The sequence below is a fragment of the Notamacropus eugenii genome, chromosome 3 (genome assembly GCF_028372415.1).
Source record: "Notamacropus eugenii isolate mMacEug1 chromosome 3, mMacEug1.pri_v2, whole genome shotgun sequence".
NCBI lineage: Eukaryota > Metazoa > Chordata > Mammalia > Diprotodontia > Macropodidae > Notamacropus > Notamacropus eugenii.
In genome coordinates, this window is record NC_092874.1 from 219,236,698 (window position 1) to 219,261,669 (window position 24,972).

The 24,972-nt window shown below is 37.8% G+C and overlaps 1 protein-coding gene across 1 annotated transcript in view; it reads right to left on the reverse strand.

The window, feature by feature from the left end:
- The window catches only part of RPAP3 (RNA polymerase II associated protein 3), a 53,566-nt gene extending 33,881 nt beyond the window's left edge, over positions 1-19,685 (reverse strand). The window contains exons 1-8 of the mRNA XM_072654484.1: positions 19,214-19,685; positions 16,172-16,330; positions 14,485-14,625; positions 10,766-10,888; positions 9,641-9,768; positions 5,662-5,783; positions 5,016-5,086; positions 2,944-3,069 (exon numbers count right to left, since the gene is read on the reverse strand). Of these exons, the coding sequence (XP_072510585.1) occupies positions 2,944-3,069; positions 5,016-5,086; positions 5,662-5,783; positions 9,641-9,768; positions 10,766-10,888; positions 14,485-14,625; positions 16,172-16,324 (864 nt within the window). The 5' untranslated portion in view covers positions 16,325-16,330; positions 19,214-19,685. The remainder of the gene's footprint in view (positions 1-2,943; positions 3,070-5,015; positions 5,087-5,661; positions 5,784-9,640; positions 9,769-10,765; positions 10,889-14,484; positions 14,626-16,171; positions 16,331-19,213) is intronic.
- Between the last annotated feature and the right edge of the window lie 5,287 nt (positions 19,686-24,972).

A 24,972-nucleotide genomic window follows, 5' to 3' on the forward strand; every position in this document is an offset into this window, starting at 1 on the left:
GCCCATGAGAACCAATGAAATAAGAAATGACCCTCACAAGAAAAAGCTTTTACAATGGAGGGGAAGAGGGGGGAGGTGAGAGGGAATGAGTAAACTTTATTCTCATAGGATTTGGCTTAAGGAGGGAATAACATACACACTCAATTGGGTATGGAAATCTATCTTACTCAACAGGAAAATAGGGGGGAAGGGGATAAGAGAGGGAGAGCACAGTGGTGGAGGGGGTAATCAGAAGCAAATAATTGAGGAGGGATAGGGTCAAAGGGGAGTATGGCGGGTGGGAGAGGATGGAGGGAAATATAGTTAGTCTTTCACAACATGACTATTATGGAAGTATTTTACATGACTACACAGGTATAGCCTATATTGAATTGCTTGCCTTCTCAATGAGGATGGGTGGGGAGAGAGGAGGGCAGAGAATTTGGAACTCAGTTTTAAAAACAAATGTTAAAAATTGTTTTTGCATGCAACTGGGAAATAAGATATACAAGCAAAGGGGTATAGAAATATATCTTGCCCTACAGGAAAATAGAAGGGAAGGGGATAAGGCAGGGGGAGGGGGGGCGGTGATAGAAAGGAGGGCAGATTGGGGGAAGGGATAATCAGAATGCACACTGTCTTGGGATGGGCAGAGGGAAAGATGGGGAGAAAATCTGGAATGCAAAATCTTGTGGAAGCCAATGTTGAAAACTAAAAATAAGCAAATTAAAGAACAAATAGTCCTTTGTGCTACTACTATAGTTAAGAATCAAAGAGTTTTTAGACCATTACAGCCATAAAAAACAGAGAGATATTTGCCATTGTAGGGAAAAATATCCAATACAGAGGCCAAATGGAAGAGTTACTCCATATAGGTAGTGAAAGTGTGTGAGGTATGAAGCCCCACAACTTTTCCAAGTTTCCTAAATATATTTTATAATCACTAAAGGAGTTTGTCCTAGCTATCCATAGTGAATGAAGAATGCCTATCGTCCAGACTATTTTATGCAGTTAGATAAACAGTCCAGAGTTGAATCCATCAGTACCTCTATCTTGGTTAGACAAACAGATGGACAAGAAGTCAGGCCCAAAAGTAAACAAGAGGAAGAGACCAGGTCAGGCTGCATTTGGGAAACCACACAGCACTTTCAACAATGTCAAATTTCTTCTAGTAATGCTATGTTACCCGGAATCAGAATCTCTACAGATTAAAAATTGCAGGTAACCCAAAGAGCAGAGGAGATGTTCTTGATGGGTGTAAATGGGCTATACAGCCAATTACCAAAGACAAAAATTAAACACATGTAAGAGAAGAGATTTGTAACAAGAAAAGGAGGTGAAAGCAAGAGTTAACAGAGGAGCAATTTATATGCTGTATTTGTATTTACATAATATCAAGAGACTTAGAGCAAGGTCCTCATGCTACTGAGTGGACCTGCTACGCAGGACTTAGAGCAGGCTACAGGAAGGATAAGAAAACATGGAGGGCAAACAATCTGTATGAATGGAGGAAGAATCATCTCTGGGGAAATCAGAGATATGTTAAATTACTGAAGTATTTTTAGTAGTGTTATCAGCTGTGATATAGAGTAATTTCACAAATCTGGTCTTGTGAAGTTTTGCCAAATATATTATATCAAAGTATAGACTATGTTAAGATTTGTCAAATTCCAGAATAAAAGAACTCATTATTAACTCATGCAACAACTATTTATTAAATAATCTTCAATGCCTGGGCATGGAGCTAGATGGCTCAACACATAAAAACTAAACAAAATCACATCTCCCCAAAACACACATCAAAGAAGCATTATTAATGTTAATAAAGCTTACGGAAAAATCTAAAATTCAAGCATTAGTATTATTTCCCCATTTCAATATTACAGAGGCATTTCATAGCAGATCAAAAAAGTCACCTAATTCATATTGACACCAGTTGAATTTACTGGAATGAATTGAACATTCATTTAAAAATACAGTCCATACGCTGCCATGAACTACGCTCACCAAAATATTGTCAGAATATGCTAATCAAGTAGAAAACTAATTTCAATGAATAATTAAGAATTATCTCATTTTAAGGTAAAACTGTCCTTACAACTTTATGCCATTTACATTATTTAATTACTCTAACCTGCTTCAACTACCAAAAATCCTGAATTAATCAGGTTTTACTACACCTTATTTCTAGATTCTATTAATTTGCTGTTTGCCCTAAAAATATTTCTTTTTGGATTCAATTTTGCTATCACAGGGTTTGGTTTTCACCTGAAAGTTAATACACATTTTTGCAAAACACTTTTTATTCCTAAGTAACCATGTGGTACAAAATTGGGGTATAAAGAAATTAAATTATCTATTTCTAAGTTAGTCACTTGTTGGGACTATAATACTTTCCCAAGTACATTAAAAACTTTTAGTCCCACTACCTTAACATCAGTCATAATATTAGGATGACTTGATTACATGCAATAGCTACTATCCTAGTAATTTCCAAAGTGAAGTTCCATAATAATTTAAAAATGAGAATAATATGAAAGGCAGTAAGGTATATAGCTTACAGTAGTTTGGATTCAGAAAACCCTGAGTTCAAATTCCACTTCAGATATTTACTAGCTCTGTGATTCCAGACAAGTCATACAAGTTACTGTCTATAAAAACCACATTTTTCTGATTAAATGGGAGTAATAAAAGTATCTATTTCACAGGCTGATTGTATCAAACTAGTGAATTCAAGTAAAGTGCTTTGTAAATTTTGAGGTCCTATAAAAATGCTAATTGTGATGATAATTAAGACAAAATACAGATAGCAAATAAAGAACCAAGGAAAAAATATTCAGCAGAATCATCATCTGTGATACGTTACAATGTCCTCAGAATATTGTTAAGACTAAGCAACTTTAATGAATGAGGGAAATTTTGTGAAATTCAATTTTCTTGGGATAATTTTTTTTTTTTTTTTACCAAATCTTTCTCTCGGATGGCTTGTTGCCTATGCTGCTGTTCTTTAAGTTGTTTTTTTTCTTCCTCAGTTACTTCAATCGCTGCATCATTTTCTTTTACATGAGAACCTTCTTTGGACAGCAGCGCCTAGGAAATATAATTTTTTCAATTATAAAAACAACTAGAAACAAAAATATGATGTACTTGTACATTTTGCATGAAATGCCATGAAGAATGTGTAAACTATTTCAAAACAATTCCTAAAATACCAAAGGACAAGTTTGATTTAAAATCTACACTCCATCAAAGTAAAAATAAACAAATATTGGATATGGCTCTCAAACCAGAAACATCTATTAAAAGTAGATCTCTATCTCAGAGTATGATGTATATATGCAAGATATTTCCTAAATCTCACAGACTTGGTAAAATTAAAAATAAAACAAATTCTCAATTCTATAATACAGAGATATTGTTCTAATATGAAACTATATTCATCTTCTAAAGCAGATATATTTTTCTACAAAAATAGAACAAACAGAAAAGCAGGAAAAAGTCTTAGAAACTATAAAGTACTACGTAACTGTGACTTATTATTTTTTAATTTTTTTTTAGTTTTAAACATTCACTTGTATAAAATTTTGAGTTCTAAATTTTTTCCTTCCTCCCACCCCGGCAAGATGGCATGCAATCTTATATATATATATATATATATATATATATATATATATATACACACAGGCTATACATGTACAATCATATTAAACATATTTCCATATTAGTCATGTTGTGAAAGAAGAATCAGAAGAAAAACTATGAGAAAGAAGAAAACAAAGAGAAAATAGTGTGCTTCTATCTACATTCAGGCTCCATGGTTCTTTTTCTGGATGTGGATAGCATATTCCATCTTGAGTTTTTTGGAGTTGACTTAGAGCACTATCTTGCTGAGAAGGGCAAAGTCCATCAGAGCTGGTCATCACAGTGTTGCTATTTATAACTGTGTACAGTGTTCTCCTGATTCTCCTCACTTAACTTAGCATCAATTCATCTAAGCCTTTCCAGGTTTTTCTGAAACCAGCCTGCTTATAATTTCTTATAGAACAATAGTATTTCATTACATTCATATACCACAACTAGTCTAGCCATTCCCCAATTGATGGGCATCCCCTCAATTTCCAATTCCTAGACACCACAAAAAGAGTTGCTATAAATATTTTTGTACATGTGGGTCCTTTCCCCTTTTTTATGATCTCTTTGGGATACAGACCTAGTAGTGGTATTGATGGATCAAAGGGTATGCACAGCCATTTGGGCATAGTTCCAAATTGCTCTCCGGAATGGTTGGATCAGTTCACAACTCTACCAAAAATGTGTAAGTATTCCAATTTTCTCACATCTTCTCCAAGATTTAACATTTTCTCTCATATTAGCCAACCTGGTAACTGTGATATGGTACCTCAGAGTTGTTTTAATTTGCATTTCTCTAATCAATTTAGAGCATTTTTACATATGACTATAAATAGCTTTAATCTCTTTCTCTAAAACTGCCTGTTCATATCTTTTGACAATTTATCAACTGGGGAATGATTTTTATTATAAATCTGACTCAGTTCTCTATATATTTTAGAAATGAGGCCTTTATCAGAGGCAATAGTTGTAAAAATTGTTTCCCAGCTTTGTGCTTTTCTAATCTTGGTTGCATTGGCTTTGTTTGCGTAAAAGCTTTTAAATTTAATGCAATCAAAATTATCCATATTGCATTTCATAATGTTCTCTCTCCTGTATGCTCAGAAATTCTTCCCTTCTGTGATCTAATTAATGCCAGTAGTAGTATATAGTGATATAATTGTTAACTCCTGATCAAAAACCAAACTGAAAAAATTTGGAACTAACTACAGTATTACTTGTGAGCTAATTTAAATAGTAATACTGAAAACTTCAATGTTAAAATGTTTTTGTATTTTAAAAAATTCATATTAAGAAGACTCCATTACTATACAAAATTTTAAAATTTGCTTTTCATAAAGCTAGGCACAAAGGATTGAACACCATTTATAAATACTATTTAAGAGGAGCAACTTTATTTTTTTTACCTGATTGATTTTCTTGAGTTCATTTTTTGCTTCAAAGTTATTTGGTTCCAGTTCTAATACTCTTTCATAATCTAAGTGAGACATGGGAACATAAAACTTAAAAATACATGAAAAGAAATTTTTATTGGTAGTCAAATTTTAAGAAGGCTTTAAAAAACCATTAACAGTTGACATCGGGCAAACTGACATGACTTAATCTCAATTCTAACTCCAACACCCAACTTCAAAGAAAATACTAGCACAAACCATAATCCTTCACTAGACCCAAGATTACTACTTCCAAGTACGTACTATGCACCACAAATTAGTCAGCTCTTAAATCCTATTATATATCCACTCCAGGCAGAGATTTTGTGATACACACACACAAAATAAAAAGCTTGTATTGTCAGGTCAATAAAGTTAGAAATTTAAATGAAACCTCTAAAATCCTTTTACCAAATATTAAGACTCACTTAATCCCTCACATAGCTGGCTCATTTTGGTCAATACTACTGAATAATTTTAGTAATGAGAATAAAATTAAATACACAAAAATTATTTTTAAAATAACCCCTTAAAGAGCAAAGGTGGTCACCATATAGTTTTCTCCGTATGACAAAATGAAAAATGAATGAAATATGATAATGTCTTAAGGTTTTATTACCTTCTTTGGCATCCTCTAACTTCTGGAGTGCAAAACGAGCAGCGCCTCTTCTAACATAAGCCTTTGTATAATTCCTATTCAATGCAATTGCCAAATTACAATCAGACTCAGCAACAGCAAATCTGTAATACATGAAGTACCTTTATTAGTAACATGAAATATTAATAAATTTTCTTAAACACAGCCCTCCTCTGATGCCTTACTGCAGCAAGAAGACAACCTTGAGTTCTTGAAGGTTTTGACAGCAGAGGGGAAACTCTGAAAGGTTTACATGTTTAGAAAGGTTTTGAGAAAGGTTCTGTCCATGAATGAATAAATGAGGTAAAAGGGATTTGTTAAGTGTTTAGTGCTACACAAAATAAGAAAGCAAAGACAGTTTTTGCCCTCAAAGCAATAAGACTATACTGTTGGTAACAAGTCTAGAGTTTGGATTCCACCTCATACACTTACTATGTATGACCCTGTGAGGTCACTTTGCCTTTCAGCCTCAGTTTCCTTATGTATAAAATGAGCAAAATAAAAGCACCCATCAATCTCACAGGTTGTTCCAAGTACCAGCTGAGATAACATGTCAAGTGTCATATGTATACTACCTATCACGATTACTATTCTAATGGGGAAATAATACACAGAGGAAAGTGCTGACCAGAGAAGGGCATTCTAGTGAGTCAAGTTAAAGCGTCATATAAAATAGTGGCACTCCATTCAAGAATAATGAACCTCCATTTAAGGAGGGTGCCTTGGTCAACCATATTCCATTAGTCTCCAAGGTACACTCCAGACTTTACCAACCATGAGCTTCATTCTCATCCCTGCTCCACACCTTTTTAGCTTTATTTTATGTTCTGTCTTCCCCCATTAGAATGTAAGCTCCTTCAGGGAAGAGACTATTTTTCTACTTATACCTGTATTGCCAGCACTTAGCACACTGCCTGGCACACAAGAAACACTTAATAAAACTTTGCTGACTGACAATGAACCAGAACGTTATGGGAGGGGACAGAAAAGAAACACCTCAGATAGGAAGGAACCTGTGGAGGCTGGAGAGGAAGAAGGGAAGGATGGCTAAGGCTTTTCTGAGTATGGAAGAGAAGAGACAGTGACCAGTCAGGAGGGCAGTGCCCAGGGCAGAGTTCTCCAGCATACAGTTGGTGAAAAAGTTTGTGAAGGAGGGTGCCAAAGTGTAACTGGTCAAATCTACTTTCCAAGAACCAACCTTGGAACTACAGAGAAGGAGAGCACTAGTAGAACAGCCATGAGATGATAAATTTTTTTGACCACAGCAACTTACAAAACAAAGTAAAATAAACCTGGCCCATAGTCCAATGTGGCTGCAGAAGGGATACAAAGGGGACTACTCAAAATGTGAGATCCTTGTCCAATGAGTGATGGTCATTATAGTTGTGAATCATATCAATCTTGGTCACCTTGCTACAAAAGCAAAACCAGAAGACAGAAGTTACAGCTCAATAGAAGAATGGCTTCCAGTACTCCTTAGAGAAGAAACGAGATGAAGCAATGGATTTTATTGCATTCCTAAAGACAACAAGAAATATTATGTCACAGAATAACTGGTTATCAGGTGTTATGACAACTGCAAAAAATAGCAAAAAAGTACTTGCAAAAAACCACTAAGAAAATAATTGCAGATACTGCATATAACTATCAAAATAATATAACTAAATAACTATTTAAAAAATGAAACAAATTATACTTTGGCAGGAAAGGACAAATGATGTAGGTGTTACCCCTGAGCTAGCTGTCAGGCATGCAAGCCTGGATCCTAGTAAGACAGCCAAAAGACATTTCAGTTAACTGAAAGATGTACAGAATAAATAAGCTCATTACGTTTAACGTTTCTTGATTATAAAAACACATTTAACTTAGTAAGGTCACCTTCTACCTCATTTACAGTAGGGTAAAACTCCCTGCTCAATGAACCTCTGATGATAAACATAACGCAAGGCATAGAACAGGGAGATGGATGCCCACTGAAAGTATTCATCATTGTGATACAGGATGAGGTCCTCCAGATGCTCCTGTTTGTAGATCATGTTATGACTACATAAAGCCTCAGAACACTGTAGAGTTCTAAAAGAGATCTATAATCATTCAAAGTAATTCGGCCTATCCATCCCCACAGGAAAGACCAAGTGGATAAAGAGTATCTATTGCCCACATGTCACTAGCTTGCCCAAGAGTGTGCATAACTAGGACAGAGAGAGTAGATGGACAATGAGTTGAGTCCACAGTTTAATAGAAGAACAGGCTGGATTGCCTTTGAAAAATTGCATTGCTCCTTTATTAATCTCAAACTTTTCAGAAAAGCAAGATTTCTTTTTATTATTAACATTCTATTAGTGGTGTTATATGGCAGTGAGACAAGGAAGTTATACAAGATAGTTATAATTACCTCTAAAGAAACTAAAAACTGGCATCATGTAAAGCACATAGAAAGATGTACAGCGAGCACTGGGTAGACTGATATAAACATATATAACACATTCAATGAGTAATCTGGAAGAACAGCTGTAAAAGAAGTCATCAAGGAAATACATGGACTGGTAATGTGACAAGAAAGAGAATACTAATAACCTCATTATACCAGCAGAAAGCCTCTTGCCACAATGGGTGGATCCTCTAAAGGAAGAAGAGAAGAACAGGACACATCACTATGGTGACTTTATGGGAGGACATGAACAAGAGTCACATGGGATGGCTGGTCATGGATGGGTGGCGGCTTGCATTGTTCAAGAGAATTACTGAAACGGGGCAGCTAGGCCATGCAGGAGGACCTGTGTTCATAGCCACCCTCAGACACTTGATACTTGTGTGACCCTGGGCAAGTCACTTAACTCACTTGCCTCGCCTCTCCCCCCCAAAGAAGGGAGAGGGGGGATAGAGGGAAAGAGAGAATTACTGAATCAATGAGACTACAAGTCCATTTGAGTATTAAATATTGAAACCACAAAGAATTCCTTGAAGTCCACTATTGTGGTATCAAGAAAATGGAGCCTTTTCTTCTTTTGTTCTTTTCATGGCATCCAAAAATTTAATCTCTTAATTGCTTTTTCCTGAGCCAACAAAGATAATCTAAAAGAGTAAAACTGCAACACAAGATCTTATCTGACATAAGAATCTAATATATCTTATTTGTATTCTTACTTAACCATAAAGTATCACCTCTTTCGTTCTCTCCTTAAAAAGAAACTTCCTTTAGGTTTTTAAGAAAGAAAATTCACTCTATAAGTTCCAAAAAACCTCCTATGGAACAAGCATATCAAAATCCAGGCACTGATATCAACGACTAAGATCCAATTCTATTGCCAAAAAATAATTATCTCTAACAAAAATACCATTTATTCTGCCTTTTCTATTAGCATACTATTGTCATAGTTACTAGTCATATCTAGTTCAACTTTCTTCATTTTAAAAATGAGGAAAGTGAGGCCCAAATAGGTTAAATGACCAGCTCATGGTTACATACACACAAAACAGCAGCAGAGTTGGGAGTTGAACCCAGGTCTTGAATCCAAATCCATACAGCCTCATTTTGCTTCAACATTAAATTAATTTTTAAACATATCTGTATCAATTTTGTTTTTAAAAGAATTTACAGGAAGCAAAATTTTAGATTTAAACTAAATAAGGGAAAATAGTTCCTTTATTACATAGACAACTACATATAATATACAAAATGTTAAAAATGCTGGAACTGTGTCAACTTGAGGCTGTTACAAGTAAAATTCAGTACATCTAAAAATCTTCTGGAAGTTTACCCATAAATGGTATGAATTAAATGATTAAACGACCATTTCTAAACACAGTGGGAGACATAATAAAGAAATGGTCCCTACACTCATGCAAATTACAATCAAATAAATGAGGGAGAAATGGTACCTGCACAAATATGCCACACTGTACAATAAATATAGTATAGAACAAATAATACCTATATAAGCATACGAATCTACCTTACTTTTTCATTCTAAAGAATGCTGATGCTCTGTTTGTTGGTAAAACCGGATTATATGGATCTGCAGCCATGCCTTTTGTGTAACAGTCAATTGCTTCATCATATTTTCCTTGTTTGAAGTATTTATTTCCCTAAAAAAGAATAATTTTGGTCAATTTTCATGATAATGGAGCACAATTTCACTGCAATTTTTTTTTGTTAACACATCTACAAACATCTTTCTTCCATTAATTTCACCATGGAGCCTAGAAAAAAACAAAAAATGTTGCTTTGCAAGCTCAAGTCTTGCTACAACTCTTTTTATGCCACAAACCAAACTGTTCCCACATCCCTGGTTAAATAATGACCTGACTCTCCTTCTAATTGACAAGAGAAGCCCGAGAGACATGAGGGAAAGTACCAGACAAGGAAGAGAAAGCTATCAAAATAAAAGTTTAACCCAAAATAATTTTCCCTTTCCTTTGGCTAAAATTTTCTATGATCCTCCCTGACTTTTAGAATATCTGGTAGATCCACATGATCCTACCAAGTTCCTACCAAGAATCATACTCCTGAGGATACCTGGCCCTCCATCCCTAGCTTAGAGGTTCTTAACCTTTTTTGTGTCACTGATTCCCTAAGACCATCTGGTGAAACCAACAGACCCTCTCTGAGAATGTTTTTAAATGCATAAAACACACAGAAGATCACAAAGCAAACCAATTATATTAAATACAGTTATCAAAGTATCTTATTAAAAATATTTCACAGGGTTCAGGTCAAGAAACCTCGTCCTAGTGGTACCAATGGCACAAGTTCCTGATACCAGAAAGAAACCACAAAACAACGCCATGTTGCAGTAATTCATAAAGGATATAACCACACCTTCATGCAGGGGAGGGGGTGGGGGAGCAGAAGACATTGAAGGTAAGGCTGGTACAGTAAAAAGATTGCTGGATTTAGATCAAAATATTAGCTCAAATTCCTGCTTGGCCACTTATTATCTATCTGACTTTGGGCAAGTCATTTAACCTTTATGCCTCAGTTTCCTTACCTGGAAAATGAGGGAGTTGGATGGCATCTAAAATCTCTTCCAGCCCTAATCTTACTGACCCACTAAAGTATATTATTAATTCTACCATGTGGTACCTTTTCTTTCTCAGCAAGAGCCTTTTGTGAATCTATGCGAATCCCTTCTTCTTCTGAATCTGATTCTGCAGAAACTGAATCATGAGTACTGTCCTCTTTATCAAGCTCTTCAAGTATTGTGTCCTGAAATCCCATAGGATAATAAAAGAAAATCACAACAGGTAAGTTTAAAGAAAAAAAATACATATTACATCAGAATGATGGAACATTCAAATCAGAACACAGCATGGCATAGCAGGCTGCATTAGCAAAATTCTCTGGGATCATGACTCAAGAATAGCTGTATACCAATAACTATGCTCTCAGAAGACATGTCATTTTTGAAAATGACAAGCCACAAATTAGGGATATTAAAATTTACAGCAGCAACAACAAAAGGCCAAAATCACCGAAGAGGTAGGATTTGGATTCAGAAGAGAAATGGGTTCAAATCTGCTTCCAATATTTACTAGTCAATCATTGTTATGAGTAAAATAAAACTGACCTCAAATTATACTAGCCAATGTAGATATGTGCAGTAGACATAAAAGGGGGAGTATTCAACAATCAAAAACTTCTTATTAAAGTTATAGCAATTAAAATTGTACAGCTTGTAAACTTAAAGATAGTATACTGTCATCTTGTTCTATAAGTACTGAGAGACCTTAAGACAACATTCTGTTGTCTGTTCTACAGTACCACCAAATATTTAAGCAAAAATAACACCCTAGAGATATTCTGATTTTATAAATTACATGATTTTATCCATCTTACAGAATTCTTGTGGATGTCAAGATTGAAAACTGCCCCGCAAACTGTTTGTAAATAAACATGATTCTGAAAAATCTATATTCACATAAGCCCATGAATTATAAAGAAATGCAAAGCTTGAAAGTATCCAAATAGGAATAATAATAGTCCCTACCTCTGAGGGCTGTTGTGAAAACCAAAGAGATAATGTACACAAAGTGCTTAGAAATTTTTAAAACTCTACATAAATGTCAGCTATTATAATTATTATCCATCTCAAACCAAAAAGCCTTTTACATAGCAAAAAAAGAAATGCAATCATAGCTATGAATACATTCCACTAAACTGACAATACTCTTACATACTATATGTTAGCAGATAAAAATCAGAACAGAAAATATGAAAGCCTTCAAGAGACTGGCTGACAGTAGTGTCAAATAACTGTGGCAAACCACAGATCCAGCTAAACACTTAGCAGTAATGTTCAAGCAACTAAATAAGGCTGGTCTTGGAATTCCTACAGAGAAATGAATCTGATTCGTTTAAAAATACTTAGCATTACATGGTATTAAGAGGAAAAACAGGAATTAAAAAATTGGCAGATGCCTGGTTCATCTAAACCAGTACTGTTGCCATAAGAGGCATGAACTATATTGAGAAGCCATTTATAAATGCCTCACAAATGTTCCTCAACTCATTTTTTTCTTTTACTACATTTTGCTTTTCTGTTCACACTAGGGTTAACATTTATTACCCATTGTGTGACACTGTAACTTTTTAATTTGTCCTTAAGACTTTCTTATTGAGCAATTTGAAACTAGGCCCAAAGGACAATCAAACTGTGTATACCCTTTGATCCAGCAATACATACCACTACAAGGACTGTATCCCAAATATATTTTTAAAAACCAAAAATGTTTTATGTTAAAATATTTTCAGCAGCTCATTTTGTGGTAGCTGGCTAAGAACTGGAAATTCCCCATCAATTGGGGAGTGGCTGACCAAGCTGTGGCATATGAATGTAATGCAACACTACTGTGCTATAAGAAAGGATGAGCAGGTGGATTTCAGAAAAACCTGGAAAGACTTAAATGAACTGATTCTGAGTGAAGTGAGAAGAACCAGGAGAACACTGTACACAGTAACAGGAATATTGTACAATGATCAGTCATAAATGATTTAGCTCTTCTCAGCAATATAAGATACAAGATAATTCCAAAAGACTCACGATGGAAATGCTATCCACATCCAGAGAAAGAACTAGAAAGTCTCAATGCAGATCAAAGCATACTATTTTCACCTCTTTAAGGAGGTAGCATTTGAGTTTAACCACGAAGGGAGCAAGGGGTTCCAAGCAATGAAGCCAAAGAGGGCATTCCAGACAAAGAGACAGAGATAGGAGATAGAACATTACATGTGGAGAAGAGCAAATAGGCCAATTTGTTTAGAGCATATAGTAATATAAAAAAGGTAATGGATAATTACTCTGGAAAGACAAACTTAAGCCAAATAGTTAAGGACTTTGAACGCCAAACAAACAAATTTATATTTTATCCTAAAGACAAGATACTTCAGGAGCAGAAACGACAGGGTCACATACTTGTGCTTCAGGAATGTCAATTTGGAGGCTGTGTAGAAGATGGAATGGAAAGGTCAAACACTAGATGAAGTGGGGACCAAGTAAGAAATAATTTCCATAATCTTAATCAAGAGATAAGGGTCTGGACTAAGGTGACTGTGATGTGAACTAAATAAAGTGGGCAGACAGATGGGAAAGATGTTGAGAAGAACCAACAAGACTTTGATAACTGATTGGATACAGAAGGTAAGTGAGAATGAAGACTCAAGAATAACTCCTGGGTTATAAACCTGAGTAACTAGAAAAACAGGGCAGCTAGGTGGTGCAGTGGATAGAGTACCAGGCCTGGAGTCAGGAAGCCTCATCTTCCTGAGGTTGAATCTGGCCTCAGGCACTTACTAGCTATGTGACCTGGGCAAGTCACCTAACTCTGTTTATCTCAGTTATTAGATAAAGAAATGGCAAACCACACCAGTATCTTTGCCAAGAAAACTCTAAATGGGGTCATGAAGAGTCAAACACAACTGAAAATGACTGAACTGGAGGAATGGCAATGTCCACTAGAGAAATATAAGAGATGGGAAAAGGGGTAAGTTTAGAGAGAAAAATAATGATATTGACCAGTTTTTAAGGCTAAGATACTAAAAATGTAGATAAAGCAGTATACTTTTGATACCACATCCATCAGTGGTGCTTAAAGGCTTTATTATTTTTTTAAATAAATCTGTCATAAGACAGCCAAAGAAGTAAGATAAAGTCACTTTATGAATTTTATGTGTCACTTTATTCAGGCTAAACAAAATAACAATTCTAGAGAAACTGAAAAATGGAAACCTTAGAAAAAAATTCTAACAAAAATCATATACAGAAGATCCCATTACCATGACCACTAGTCTTAGGAAGGTATTATCATAACTGACTTGGAAATGAATTTATAAAAGACAAAGAAGAGAAGAAATAACAGCAGAACCTCAAACAGTGTATTCTGGAAATAGTTCACTCAAAAATTTTAATTAACTATGTTCATTAAAGGAGAAGCAGAACATCTTTTTATGTCAATATTAATTGAAATCTTTCTAAAATGAAGGCCTCAATTCATCAATTCCTCCACATATAAAATGCATAAGAAATTGAGGATATTGACCTCAGAGAATATACGGACTTGACTTTTAAATAAATCCCTGATATTGGCTTGATTTATTATTTGCCTTTTCCTTAAGTGTGAATTACAGAAGGAAAAAAAAATATGGTTAATGGGGGATTCAAGATAAAGTTTTATTGTACCATGAAATAATCTATAATAGGTAAAGAAAAATTACATAGAAACTCTTACAGCTCTTTTATCTGCAGATTGCTGTTACCAGCAAATTTGTATTTGTATATCAAATAGCATTTGACTAAAGTAACTTACCACATCAAGTTTTCCCCATGCTTCATAATCGTAAGATTTTATCCTGTTTTTTTTGTTTTCTTCTGTGGTTTTTTTAGAAGACATTTTTGTTTTATTTTTCTTCTTTTTCTTAAAATTTTTATTTCGAACAGGAAATAAGTTCTAGGTAGAAAAACATTTTTTAAAGTGTTGCATGATTTTACTTTTAACTAACATCTGAAAGATATTATCACTGGCAGTATGGCATTTTCAAGAAAAAAAGTGCTTATTAGTCATGAACTGAATCTACCTATCATTTGTAATGATTATCTATGCTCAAGTTAACTTCTATTTAAAGACTTAATTTTCATGACTTCCTCAATGTGGATACTAATACTGCACACATAACTCACCTCAATATCTGATTTGCTATGGCAGAGAAATGAGTCACATTGGGGCCAAATCTATTGATAAGCATCTTCAAATTTACCTAGGCTGGTCCTCAGACATACATGCCCATGCTGGGCTACTATCTGAAGTCTTTTCAGTTTGATAGGACATGCCAAAGCTTGTATTTTCTCTAGCATAATCCTCTAGAACAAAGGATCATGGCGAAACTTTTGTAAAAAACTAAAGCAAGTTTAGTTTTGGTTAAGCAGTTATTTTCAGCCAGCATCAACTTCAAAATTAATATTTTTAATCACAAAAAATGTATTAACTGACAGTTGTAATTATAAATCAATTTAAAATCATAGATTAAAATATCAAACACTGAACTGTTACTGTATGGGTTCAGCAGCAATACAAAGGCTTCCAAGTAATAATACAATCTGTTGTAAAAGTTTATCTTTTCCCTCATATGAAAATCTTTTCTTCAACCATAAAAAAAAATCGTAAAATTTATTTGCTTAAGTATTATTTTAAAGACTTAGAAATCTGATCACTTCAAAGACCTACCAAGATTCCAGAGGACCAATAATAAAGCATACTACCTATTTCCTTTCAGAGAAGTGATGGACTCAAAATGCAGAATATTTTCAGACGCAGGCAATGTGGGAATTTGTTTTACTTAATTATGTTTATCTGTTTAAAAGGATTTTATTTTTCTTTTCAATTGGGCACAGGCAGATGGGAGAGGAAAAGAGGCTAGGGATAAGAAAGCCTCCAAAAAGGGAAGGACAAAGAAAAAGAGTTTTTGAAGCATTTTTATAAAATTCAGTGAAAAGAATTAAAGACAGATAAGAACAGCTCTGAAAATTACATGTCGAATCTCTCGTATTTTTAAAAAAGAAAGCAAGCTGTACATAAGAGATACAGTTTCATGTCTTACTGTGCATATGGGGATGCCCATTTAATTTGATAAAATTCAAATTCAGAAAAAATAATTCAGAAAAAGAGGTAAACATTTAATAAAATCAGTGTAATGCCATGAGATTTATAATTTCCTATGAAAATATTCTACACTGTAAGGCTCAAATTATTTAATTATGTGTTTAGTGACTAGTTTACCTTTAGATTATAATACATACTAATTATTGTAATTCTAATTATTCACTAAACATGTCTGCAAAAAATGATACAGAATAGAATTTCTAAAAAAGAAAAACTTTAATAGCAAAGTAATTCATTTCAATTTTGCAGCTCTAAAGATACATTTTAACAGCTTTTTTAGGTTTTATTTTTAAATAAATAGTTGTGCTGGATATTAAATTAAAAACTCTCAATTTACCTCTCCTGAAACACCATTTTGATTTCTCAACTCCAAATCCACTTGTTTAATGTCTTTTTCCCAGCTTTCTAAATCCCTCACGAAGTCTTGCAGTTCCTCAGCATTATGCTTCATCTGTAATTGTAACTCAACTGCTTTGCTTGCTGAAGTCATTATGGTCTGCAAAGTTTTAGAAACATCCAACCTCTAATAAGAACTTTTAAAAATGTATTGTTTATTTTCCTGAAATTAGAAACATTCTTATAGAAACAAAAAATAAGGATTCTTCCAACCACTTCAGATACAGTCAAGGCATAAAGACAGGAGAAAGAATAAAACAAAATTCATTAAACTGCATATATTCTATGGCTTTCACAAATCAGGGTACCAAATAAAATATTTTAGTAGGGAAAATCTGATTGTGTAGTCCAGTTCATCTATGAGTGAAATATGAATGCATAAGAGCTCCTTATAGGAACAAGCAAGACCTTCTCTATATCTCATATCATTATCATTTCCTTAGTTGTCTCTGATATTCCTAGATGATACCAATTCACTTGAGATGCCTACTAGAAAAGTACCTACTTTTTAAAAAACATTTTAAAGTTTATGGTTGGACCTCTGTTGGAAGGGAGTTTCTATTATTTCTCAAAAATGTCTAGCATATTTACAAAAGTAGGAACACTTTAAAAAGCCATGATTTCTTCAGTGTGGATAATTCCCTGCGCCAACTCAAATCATAAGCCCTTTCTGCCTTAAAAGACATGCTTCACTAACTGAACGGCCAAAAAATTTTATCACCTGGTGGCCAATCTTCACCTCTATTCAAAGCCTTTCCAATCTGACAGGACCTGTTACGAGTTTTACCCAGAGGTAGCATCTATTTTGAGAACCCATGCCACACTGTCACTTCCATGCCACACTGAGGCCTCAAATAAGGATTTTAGGACTCCAAATGCAAAGATGAATGAAAAAAAAAATTCAAACCATCAAGCTAGCAAATGCCACAGAGGAAAAGTGAAGATAAAAGAAAAAAAATTACTATGTAAAGATATAGTAGAAAGAGAGCTGACTTTAGAGTAGGAGGACCTGAGTTCAAATCTAGGCTCTGACACTTGTGACTTTTGGCAAGTCACTTCCCCTCCCTTTCCTTCAACTGTAAAATGAGGGAGCTGACTTCTCAAGGTCCCTCCCAAATACAGGTTTAGGATACTATGACCCTGAGTGAAGCCAAACAGTAATTTTTCTGCTTTTCAACTACTACTCATATCTTATCAAAAGCCACAAAATTAAAGACAATGGAAACATGATGGAAAACTATGAAATCAGAGTTTGGAATAAAAAAAACAACAATAATAAGATTAGTTAGCATCAACAGTGGAACATAAAAAATATTTCCAACATTTTCATTAAAAGTTAATGTAGTTTAGTTGTGAAACTAAACTCACAAAACAGATAAATTGGGGCATTCATATTAAAAAAATTCTTCATGATTACAAAACTATTGATAAGGAAGTCTCCTTGTGTAATTGTATCAGGTCATTACCTATTTAACCCAGAAGAAAGAAAACTGAAACTAAGGTGTTGGAAGTGCTAGGAAGACAAAGTGAAAAACAAAGTGAAAAACAGGAATCATCTCTGAAATTAATTCAACTTACGCTCAACTTTTCAGGAACATATACTAAACAAGACAAGATCCAAGTGTCCTGCATAAATCCATTCATTAACTGCTCACCTTTGATACTTTTATAAGTTTCCTTGTAAGGACAAAGGTGTTTACAGTAATTTGATTTATATTAAGATAACACAAATACAATAAACTATTGATCGTTCAGAGTAACGGAGAAAACTTGTTATCCTTAACTACACAAAAAATCTAGAAAGTATTATACTAGTGTCTAGTTTGAGAATCTTCCTTCGTAATTCATTCACCTTCTTTTCCCAATAAATTATTTATTACAAGAAAACATTTGCATTGAAATATTTGTGCTGGATTTGAAGCTCTACTGCTCTGGACTCAAGTCATCTTTAGTAAAGCCTAGTTTACAGTCCCTACTCTATGCCTTAACAGCTTGCAATGCATGGCCACAGAGGCAAGTCATTTATTAAGTATCTACTGTATACCCAGGCGAAGCGCTAAGAGCTGGAGAAAATTAAGTAAATTAAGAATGTACAAGAAGTTTGGGGATTTTAGAGCTCTAGTTCAATCTCTCATTTTATAGATAAGGAAAACGACCATTCGGTGAGGTTCTGAGTCTTCCCAAAGGCTAGCATTTCATACACGGCTGTAAGGTTGGCAACGTGCTTTACTTTATGTGTAATTCCATTTTCTCTCTACAACCCTAAGGGGAAAGCGCTATGATGGAAGAGGTGAATAAGGCTGAGTATAGTCACTGCCCAGGCTCACAGAGCTTATTAAGTGTCTATGTGCCGGGCATGGTGATCAGTGCTGGGAATAAAAAGGAAGGAAAAAGACGGTCCCTGCCCTTAAGGAGCTCACAGTCTACCAGGGGGCACATGCCAACAACCATGCATCACCAAGATATAGACAGGGTGGATGGGAGATAACCAAGGGAGGGAGGGCAAAAGCACGAAGGGGAATGGGGAAGGGCTTCTTGCAGCCAGGAGGTGCGGTTAGGAAGCGTCTTGGGCAGGATTCGAACCCAGGTCTTCGCGTCTCTAGGTCCGGCCTCCTAGCAGCTCGGTAAACAGGTACGGTGTCGTGGGGCTCTCCGACTCCGGATCCTACAGCTAACTACAGGGAGGGGAGGCAAACGCAGGGTCCGGAGGGCCCTCCCCCACGATCTGCTCCAGTTACCCCAAGAAACTTGGGGGGAAGGGAGGACGGTGACAGTTCTGTAAAGTTCTGCTAACTGGCAGCTCTTCTGCCGTCCCACTTCGTCCGCTCACGCCCGTCATTTCACGCGTGGGATGAGGTTTGTGGACGCCCCGCCCCCGGCGGAAGGCTCCGCTACCCGGGAGACCCCATGGCCACCGCCGCCGCCGCCACCCCACCGCCGTCAACAAACGCGCTCCTCCCTCCTCCCCCTCGGCTGCCCTCACCCGGGGCCTGCCGTCGCTCCTCGTCTCGGTGCCAAGGTGCCCCGCGTAGTCTGCCTCCGGTTACCCCCGAGGACACTAGCACCGACTCGGCGCTGCGCACCACAACCACCGCCGAGCAAGCACCGCTTCCCACAATGCCTGGCGCGCCCCGCCTCCTCTCGGGCCCGGGGAACGACGGGAGCAAAGCTCCAGTCCCCGCCCCCGCCCGCTCCGGAGCCTCGGTTTCGGAAGCCGGAGCCGGCGTCGTGTCTGAGGAGGGCGACCCCTGCTGTCCGTCAGCTGCTCTCCTGGAACAAGCTGCGGTGTCTAGGGCTTTCAGGTTGTGATGCCGTGGATAGAGCGTCGGACTGGTAATGAGGAAGACCTAGTTCGAATCCTGCGCAGAGACTTTCTGGCTGCGGGACCTAAGTCATTTAGTGGAGGTGGGATCTGCGCAAGTAACTTCCTGCCAGCTCTCCCACAAGTCGGCTGCCCGGATGGACAGTCGTGGGGACCCCCCCCCCCCCCGCCCCGGATGCTGACGGCGACAATGAACAGAGCCAGACCCCGCCGGAGGCGCCCCCTGGGAGCGCCCGGAGCTGTGGTCGGGCTCTGCTGCTTCAGTCTTTTTAACGGGCTGGGGAGCGGAGGCCAGAGAAGGACCCCGGGCCCGGAGGGTCGGAAGGAGAAGCAGAGGAGGCCGTGGTGCATTTTTAAACGCGCTCTGAAAGTGCGCAAGAAACGGAACCGCTTAGAAAGTCAGCGGCTGGGTTTATAGCGAACAAGGAAGCAAACAGCACGCACAGAACCGCACCTTTGATCTGATATCTGTCGGTTCAGAATAAGCGCTGTAATTGAAACCACAGTAAAGTCCCTTTCCCCACTTTTCCTCAAGGAGGCTTTAAAAATTAAATTCTGCTTTTACAAAGATCTGTCTTTTCTGCTTCTCTTTCTTCTTTGAGAAAGCAAGAAGCACAAAACCCTTGTTAACAAACAGTTTGGAGTCAAGCAGAATTCTGTCCTTGGCACACACACACACACACACATATATACATCACCATGGAAAACGGAATAGAAAAGGGATTGCGTGCAGATGGAGGTATGACACATACCTCATATGATATGTACATATGTACCATACCTCCATCTGCACGCAATCCCTTTTCTATTCCGTTTTCCATGGTGACTCTTCCAAATCTTTGGAGCTTTCCTCGAAGCTCAAGGCTCCTCCCTCACCCTATCCTTTGAGAACCTTGCCTCATATATTACAGGAAAAAAAAAAAAACAAAACCCTTCTCCTTGAGCTCCCTCTTGTCGCTTCTCCCTCATCTGGTATCCCTTATATTCCTTCTGCCATCATCTCCTCCTTTGCCCCTGTCTCCCATGATGGGGTGGCTTCACTCCTTACTTAGGCTACCTCTTCCACCTCGAGAGATCCATCCCGTCTCCTCTAACAGATTGCTTCTCTATGGTTCCTACTCTGTCACTTATTTTTAGTTTCTCCCTGTGTACTGGTTCATTTCCTACTGTCTACAAATATGTTCATGGCTCCCCCATCCTCTAAAAATATTCATTTGATTCTTTCATCCCTTCTATCATACTATATATCTCGTGTCTTTTGGGGCTAAATTTCTATAATCTAAAATAGGTACCTCTAACTTTCCTCTCTCTCTCTCTCTCTCTCTCTCTCTCTCTCTCTCTCTCTCTCTCTCTCTCTCTCTCTCTCTCTCTCTTTCTCTCTCTCTCTTTCTCTCTCTGCCTCTCTCTCTCTCTCTCTCTTTCTCTCTCATTCCTGACAATCCTACTTCCAAAGTCATACACACTCTGTGTTTATTCATTTCATGTTTCTTGTAAACAATAATTGCTGGATTCTGATTTCTAATCCATTCTGCTATTATCTTCCATTTCTTGGTGTGAGTTCATCCCGTTAACATTCATAGTCACGATTGCTAATTCTCTGTTTCCCTCCATCTTATTCTTTCATACTTACTTTCATTTTTTTTTCTTTTTAAGAGTCTGTTTTGCCAATGCCTCCCTTAATAGACCATCCCTCTTATTTCTCCCCCTTTCCCTTAACTTCTTTCCTTACTTTTTGCTGTTGGATAACATGTTTCGGTGCCCATTTATGTGTTTATGTGTATTCTTCCCTCTTTTAACCAGTTCAGATTAAAATGAGGTTTCTGTTGTACACTTTCACCATTGCCCCCTCTTTGTTGTATAAACCTCTTTTGCTTACCAAGTTTATGTGAGATAATTTTCCCTATTCTTCCTTTCCCCTCCCAATGCTTCCAGTGCATTTCTCTCCCCCCCACACTCCCATTCCATTCTTTTTTGAGATTATCCAAAAGAAACAGAATCACATGCAAGCCCTCTGTTTAATTAGACTCTCTATATGACCTCTGGTGATGATAAAGTTCTAAGAAGCTACGTGTATCATTTTCCCATTTAAGAATATAAACAGTCAAGCCTTGTTTAGTTCCTTATGATTTCTCACTCATACTTACCTTATGCCTCTCTTGAATCCTGTCCTTTCCTATACTTTCCATTGTTCATATAGGATTAAAATCATTTTTGCCGGGTAGGTTATTCTTTGTTGTAAACCTAGATCTTTTATATTCTGGAATATCATATTCCCAGCTCCCTAATTCTTTTAAAGTGGTGACTGCTAAATCTTGTGTGATCCTAATTGTCAGTGCTTTGTACTTGAATTCTTTCTTTCTGGTTGCTGCAGTATTTTTTGCTTGACCTAAAAGATCTGGATTTTGGCTGTAATATTCCCGGGAGTTTTCATTTTCAAGTTTCTTTTAGGAGATGACTAGTGGATTCTTTCAACTTCTCGTTTGCCATTTGGTTCTAAGAGATCAGCACAGTTATCCTCTATGATATCTTGAAATGTATCTAAGCTCTTTTGTTCATGGCTTTCAGGTAGTCTAATGATTTTTTTTTTATTTAACTTTTAAAATTTATTTTCACAAAATTTTGGGTTACAAATTTTCTCCCCTTTTATCCCCTCCCCCCCCAAACCCAAGCATTCTAATTGCCCCTGTCAATCTGCTCTCTCTTCTATCCTCCCTCTCTGCCCTTGTCTCCGTCTTCTCTTTTGTCCTGTAGGGCCAGATAGCTTTCTTTACCCCTTAACCTGTATTTCTTATTTCCTAGTGGTAAGAACATTACACTTGATCCTAACACTTTGAGTTCCAACTTCTTTAGCTCCCTCCCTCTCCACCCCTTCCCTTTGGAAGACAAGCAATTCAATATAGGCCAAATCTGTGTAGTTTTGCAAATGATTTCCATACTAGTTGTGTTGTATAGGACTAATTATATTTCCCTTCATCCTATCCTGTCCCCCATTACTTCTATTCTCTTATGTTCCTTTCCCTCCCCATGAGTGTCGACCTCAGATTGCATTCTCCTCCCCATGCCCTCCCCTCAATCCTCCCCCCCACCCTGCTTGTGCCCTTGTCCCCCACTCTCCTGTATTGTGAGATAGGTTTTCCTATCAAAATGAGTGTGCATTTTATTCTTTCCTTTAGTGGAATGTGATGAGAGTAGACCTCATGTTTTTCTCTCGCCTCCCCTCTTTATCCCTCCACTAATAAGTCTTTTGCTTGCCTCTTTTATGAGAGATAATTTGCCCCATTCAATTTCTCCCTTTCTCCTCCCAATATTTCTCTCTCACTGCCTGATTTCATTTTTTTTTTAAGATATGATCCCATCCTCTTCAATTCACTCTGTGCACTCTGTCTCTATGTATGTGTGCATGTGTGCATGTGTGCGTGTGTACTCCCACCCAGTACCCAGATACTGAAATGTTTCAAGAGTTACAAATATTGTCTTTCCATGTAGGAATGTAAACAGTTCAACTTTAGTAAGTCCCTTATGACTTCTCTTTGCTGTTCACCTTTTCATGGTTCTCTTCATTCTTGTGCTTGAAAGTCAAATTTTCTTTTCAGCTCTGGTCTTTTCATCAAGAAAATTTGAAAATCCTCTATTTCATTGAAAGACCATTTTTTCTCCTGAAGTATTATACTCAGTTTTGCTGGGTAGGTGATTCTTGGTTTTAGTCCTAGTTCCTTTGACTTCTGGAATATCCTATTCCATTCCCTTCGATCCCTTAATGTAGAGGGTGCTAGATCTTGTGTTATCCTGATTGTATTTCCACAATACTTGAATTGTTTCTTTCTAGCTGCTTGCAATATTTTCTCTTTCACCTGGGAATTCTGGAATTTGGCCACAATGCTCCTAGGAGTTTCTCTTTTTGGATCTCTTGCAGGCGGTGTTCTGTGGATTCCTTGAATATTTATTTTGCCCTCTGGTTCTAGAATCTCAGGGCAGTTTTCCTTGATAATTTCATGGAAGATGATTTCTAGGCTCTTCTTTTGATCATGGTTTTCATGTAGTCCCAGAATTTTTACATTGTCTCTCCTGAATCTATTTTCCAGGTCAGTTGTTTTTCCAATAAGATATTTCACATTATCTTCCATTTTTCCATTCTTCTCTCTTTGTTCTGTGATATCATGCTTTCTCGCAAAGTCCTCAGCCTCCATCTGTGCCATTCTAGTTTTGAAAGAACTATTTTCTTCAGTGAGCTTTTGAATCTCCTTTTCCATTTGGCTAATTCTGCTTTTGAAAGCATTCTTCTCCTCATTGGCTTTTTGAACCTCTTTTGCCAATTGAGTTAGGCTAGTTTTCAAGGTGTTAATTTTTTCAATTTTTTGGTTCTCCTTTAGCAGGGAGCTGATCTGCTTTTCATGCTTCTCTTTCATCCCTCTCATTTCTCTTCCCAGTTTTTCTTCCACCTCTCTAACTTGATTTTCAAAATTCTTTTTGAGCTCTTCCATGGCCTGAGCCCATTGGGTGGGCTGGGACACAGAATCCTTGATTTCTGTGTCTTTGCCTGATGGTAAGCATTGTTCTTCCTCATCAGAAAGGAAGGGAGGAAATGTCTGTTCTCCAAGAAAGTATCCTTCAATAGTTTTATTTCTTTTCCCTTTTCTGGGCATTCTCCCCAGCCAGTGACTTGACCTCTGAATATTCTCCTCACACCCACCTCACCTCCTGGTCCTCCCAGCCAGCGTTTGGGGACTGAGATTCAAATGCTGCTTTCCGCCTCAGGGCTTTTGGCGGGGGGCAGGGCTGCTATTCAGTGTGAGAATTAAGTTCAGGTGGTCAGATTGGGGCAGGGCCGCCTCTCAGGCTCAGTTCCCTCAGGGGGTTTATGTACAGACCTTCCACAATGGATCCAGGCTCCCGCCTGCTTGGGGAGCCCCTGTCTGCAGCCGCCTCTCAGCTTCTATCTCCCGGGGGGCCTGAGCCATGGGGGCACCCCACTCCTCTTTCGACCTGCCAAAGAGACTCCCCCACCGACTCCCGTCACCTGTGGGTGGAGGGGCCCTCGCGGCCGCTGGAGATCCCATCCCTGAAGCCTGCTCAGATCTGTACCTCTCGGAGCCATGGCCGCCGCAGGTCTGGGCTGGGCTCCGCGTCCGCAGCGCGACGGACCTTCTGCGACCTCTGTGGGTGGAGGGACCCGCGTGGCCGCTGGAGATCCCGTCCCCGTAGCCCGCTTGGATCTTTTCCTCACAGTGTCGCGGCCGCTGCAGAGCTGCCCTCAGCTTCCAGTCCCGGCGCCCAGTCCGTAGTGCGAAGGACCCCCCACTGTTGGGGGACAGCTCTGGACCGGGGTCCCCCGTGAGGACCGTGAGACGCCTGAGGGTCCGAACCTGCTTACGTGGCAGGCTAGCTGGTCTAGCAAGCCACGAGGTACTGGGATGGCCCTG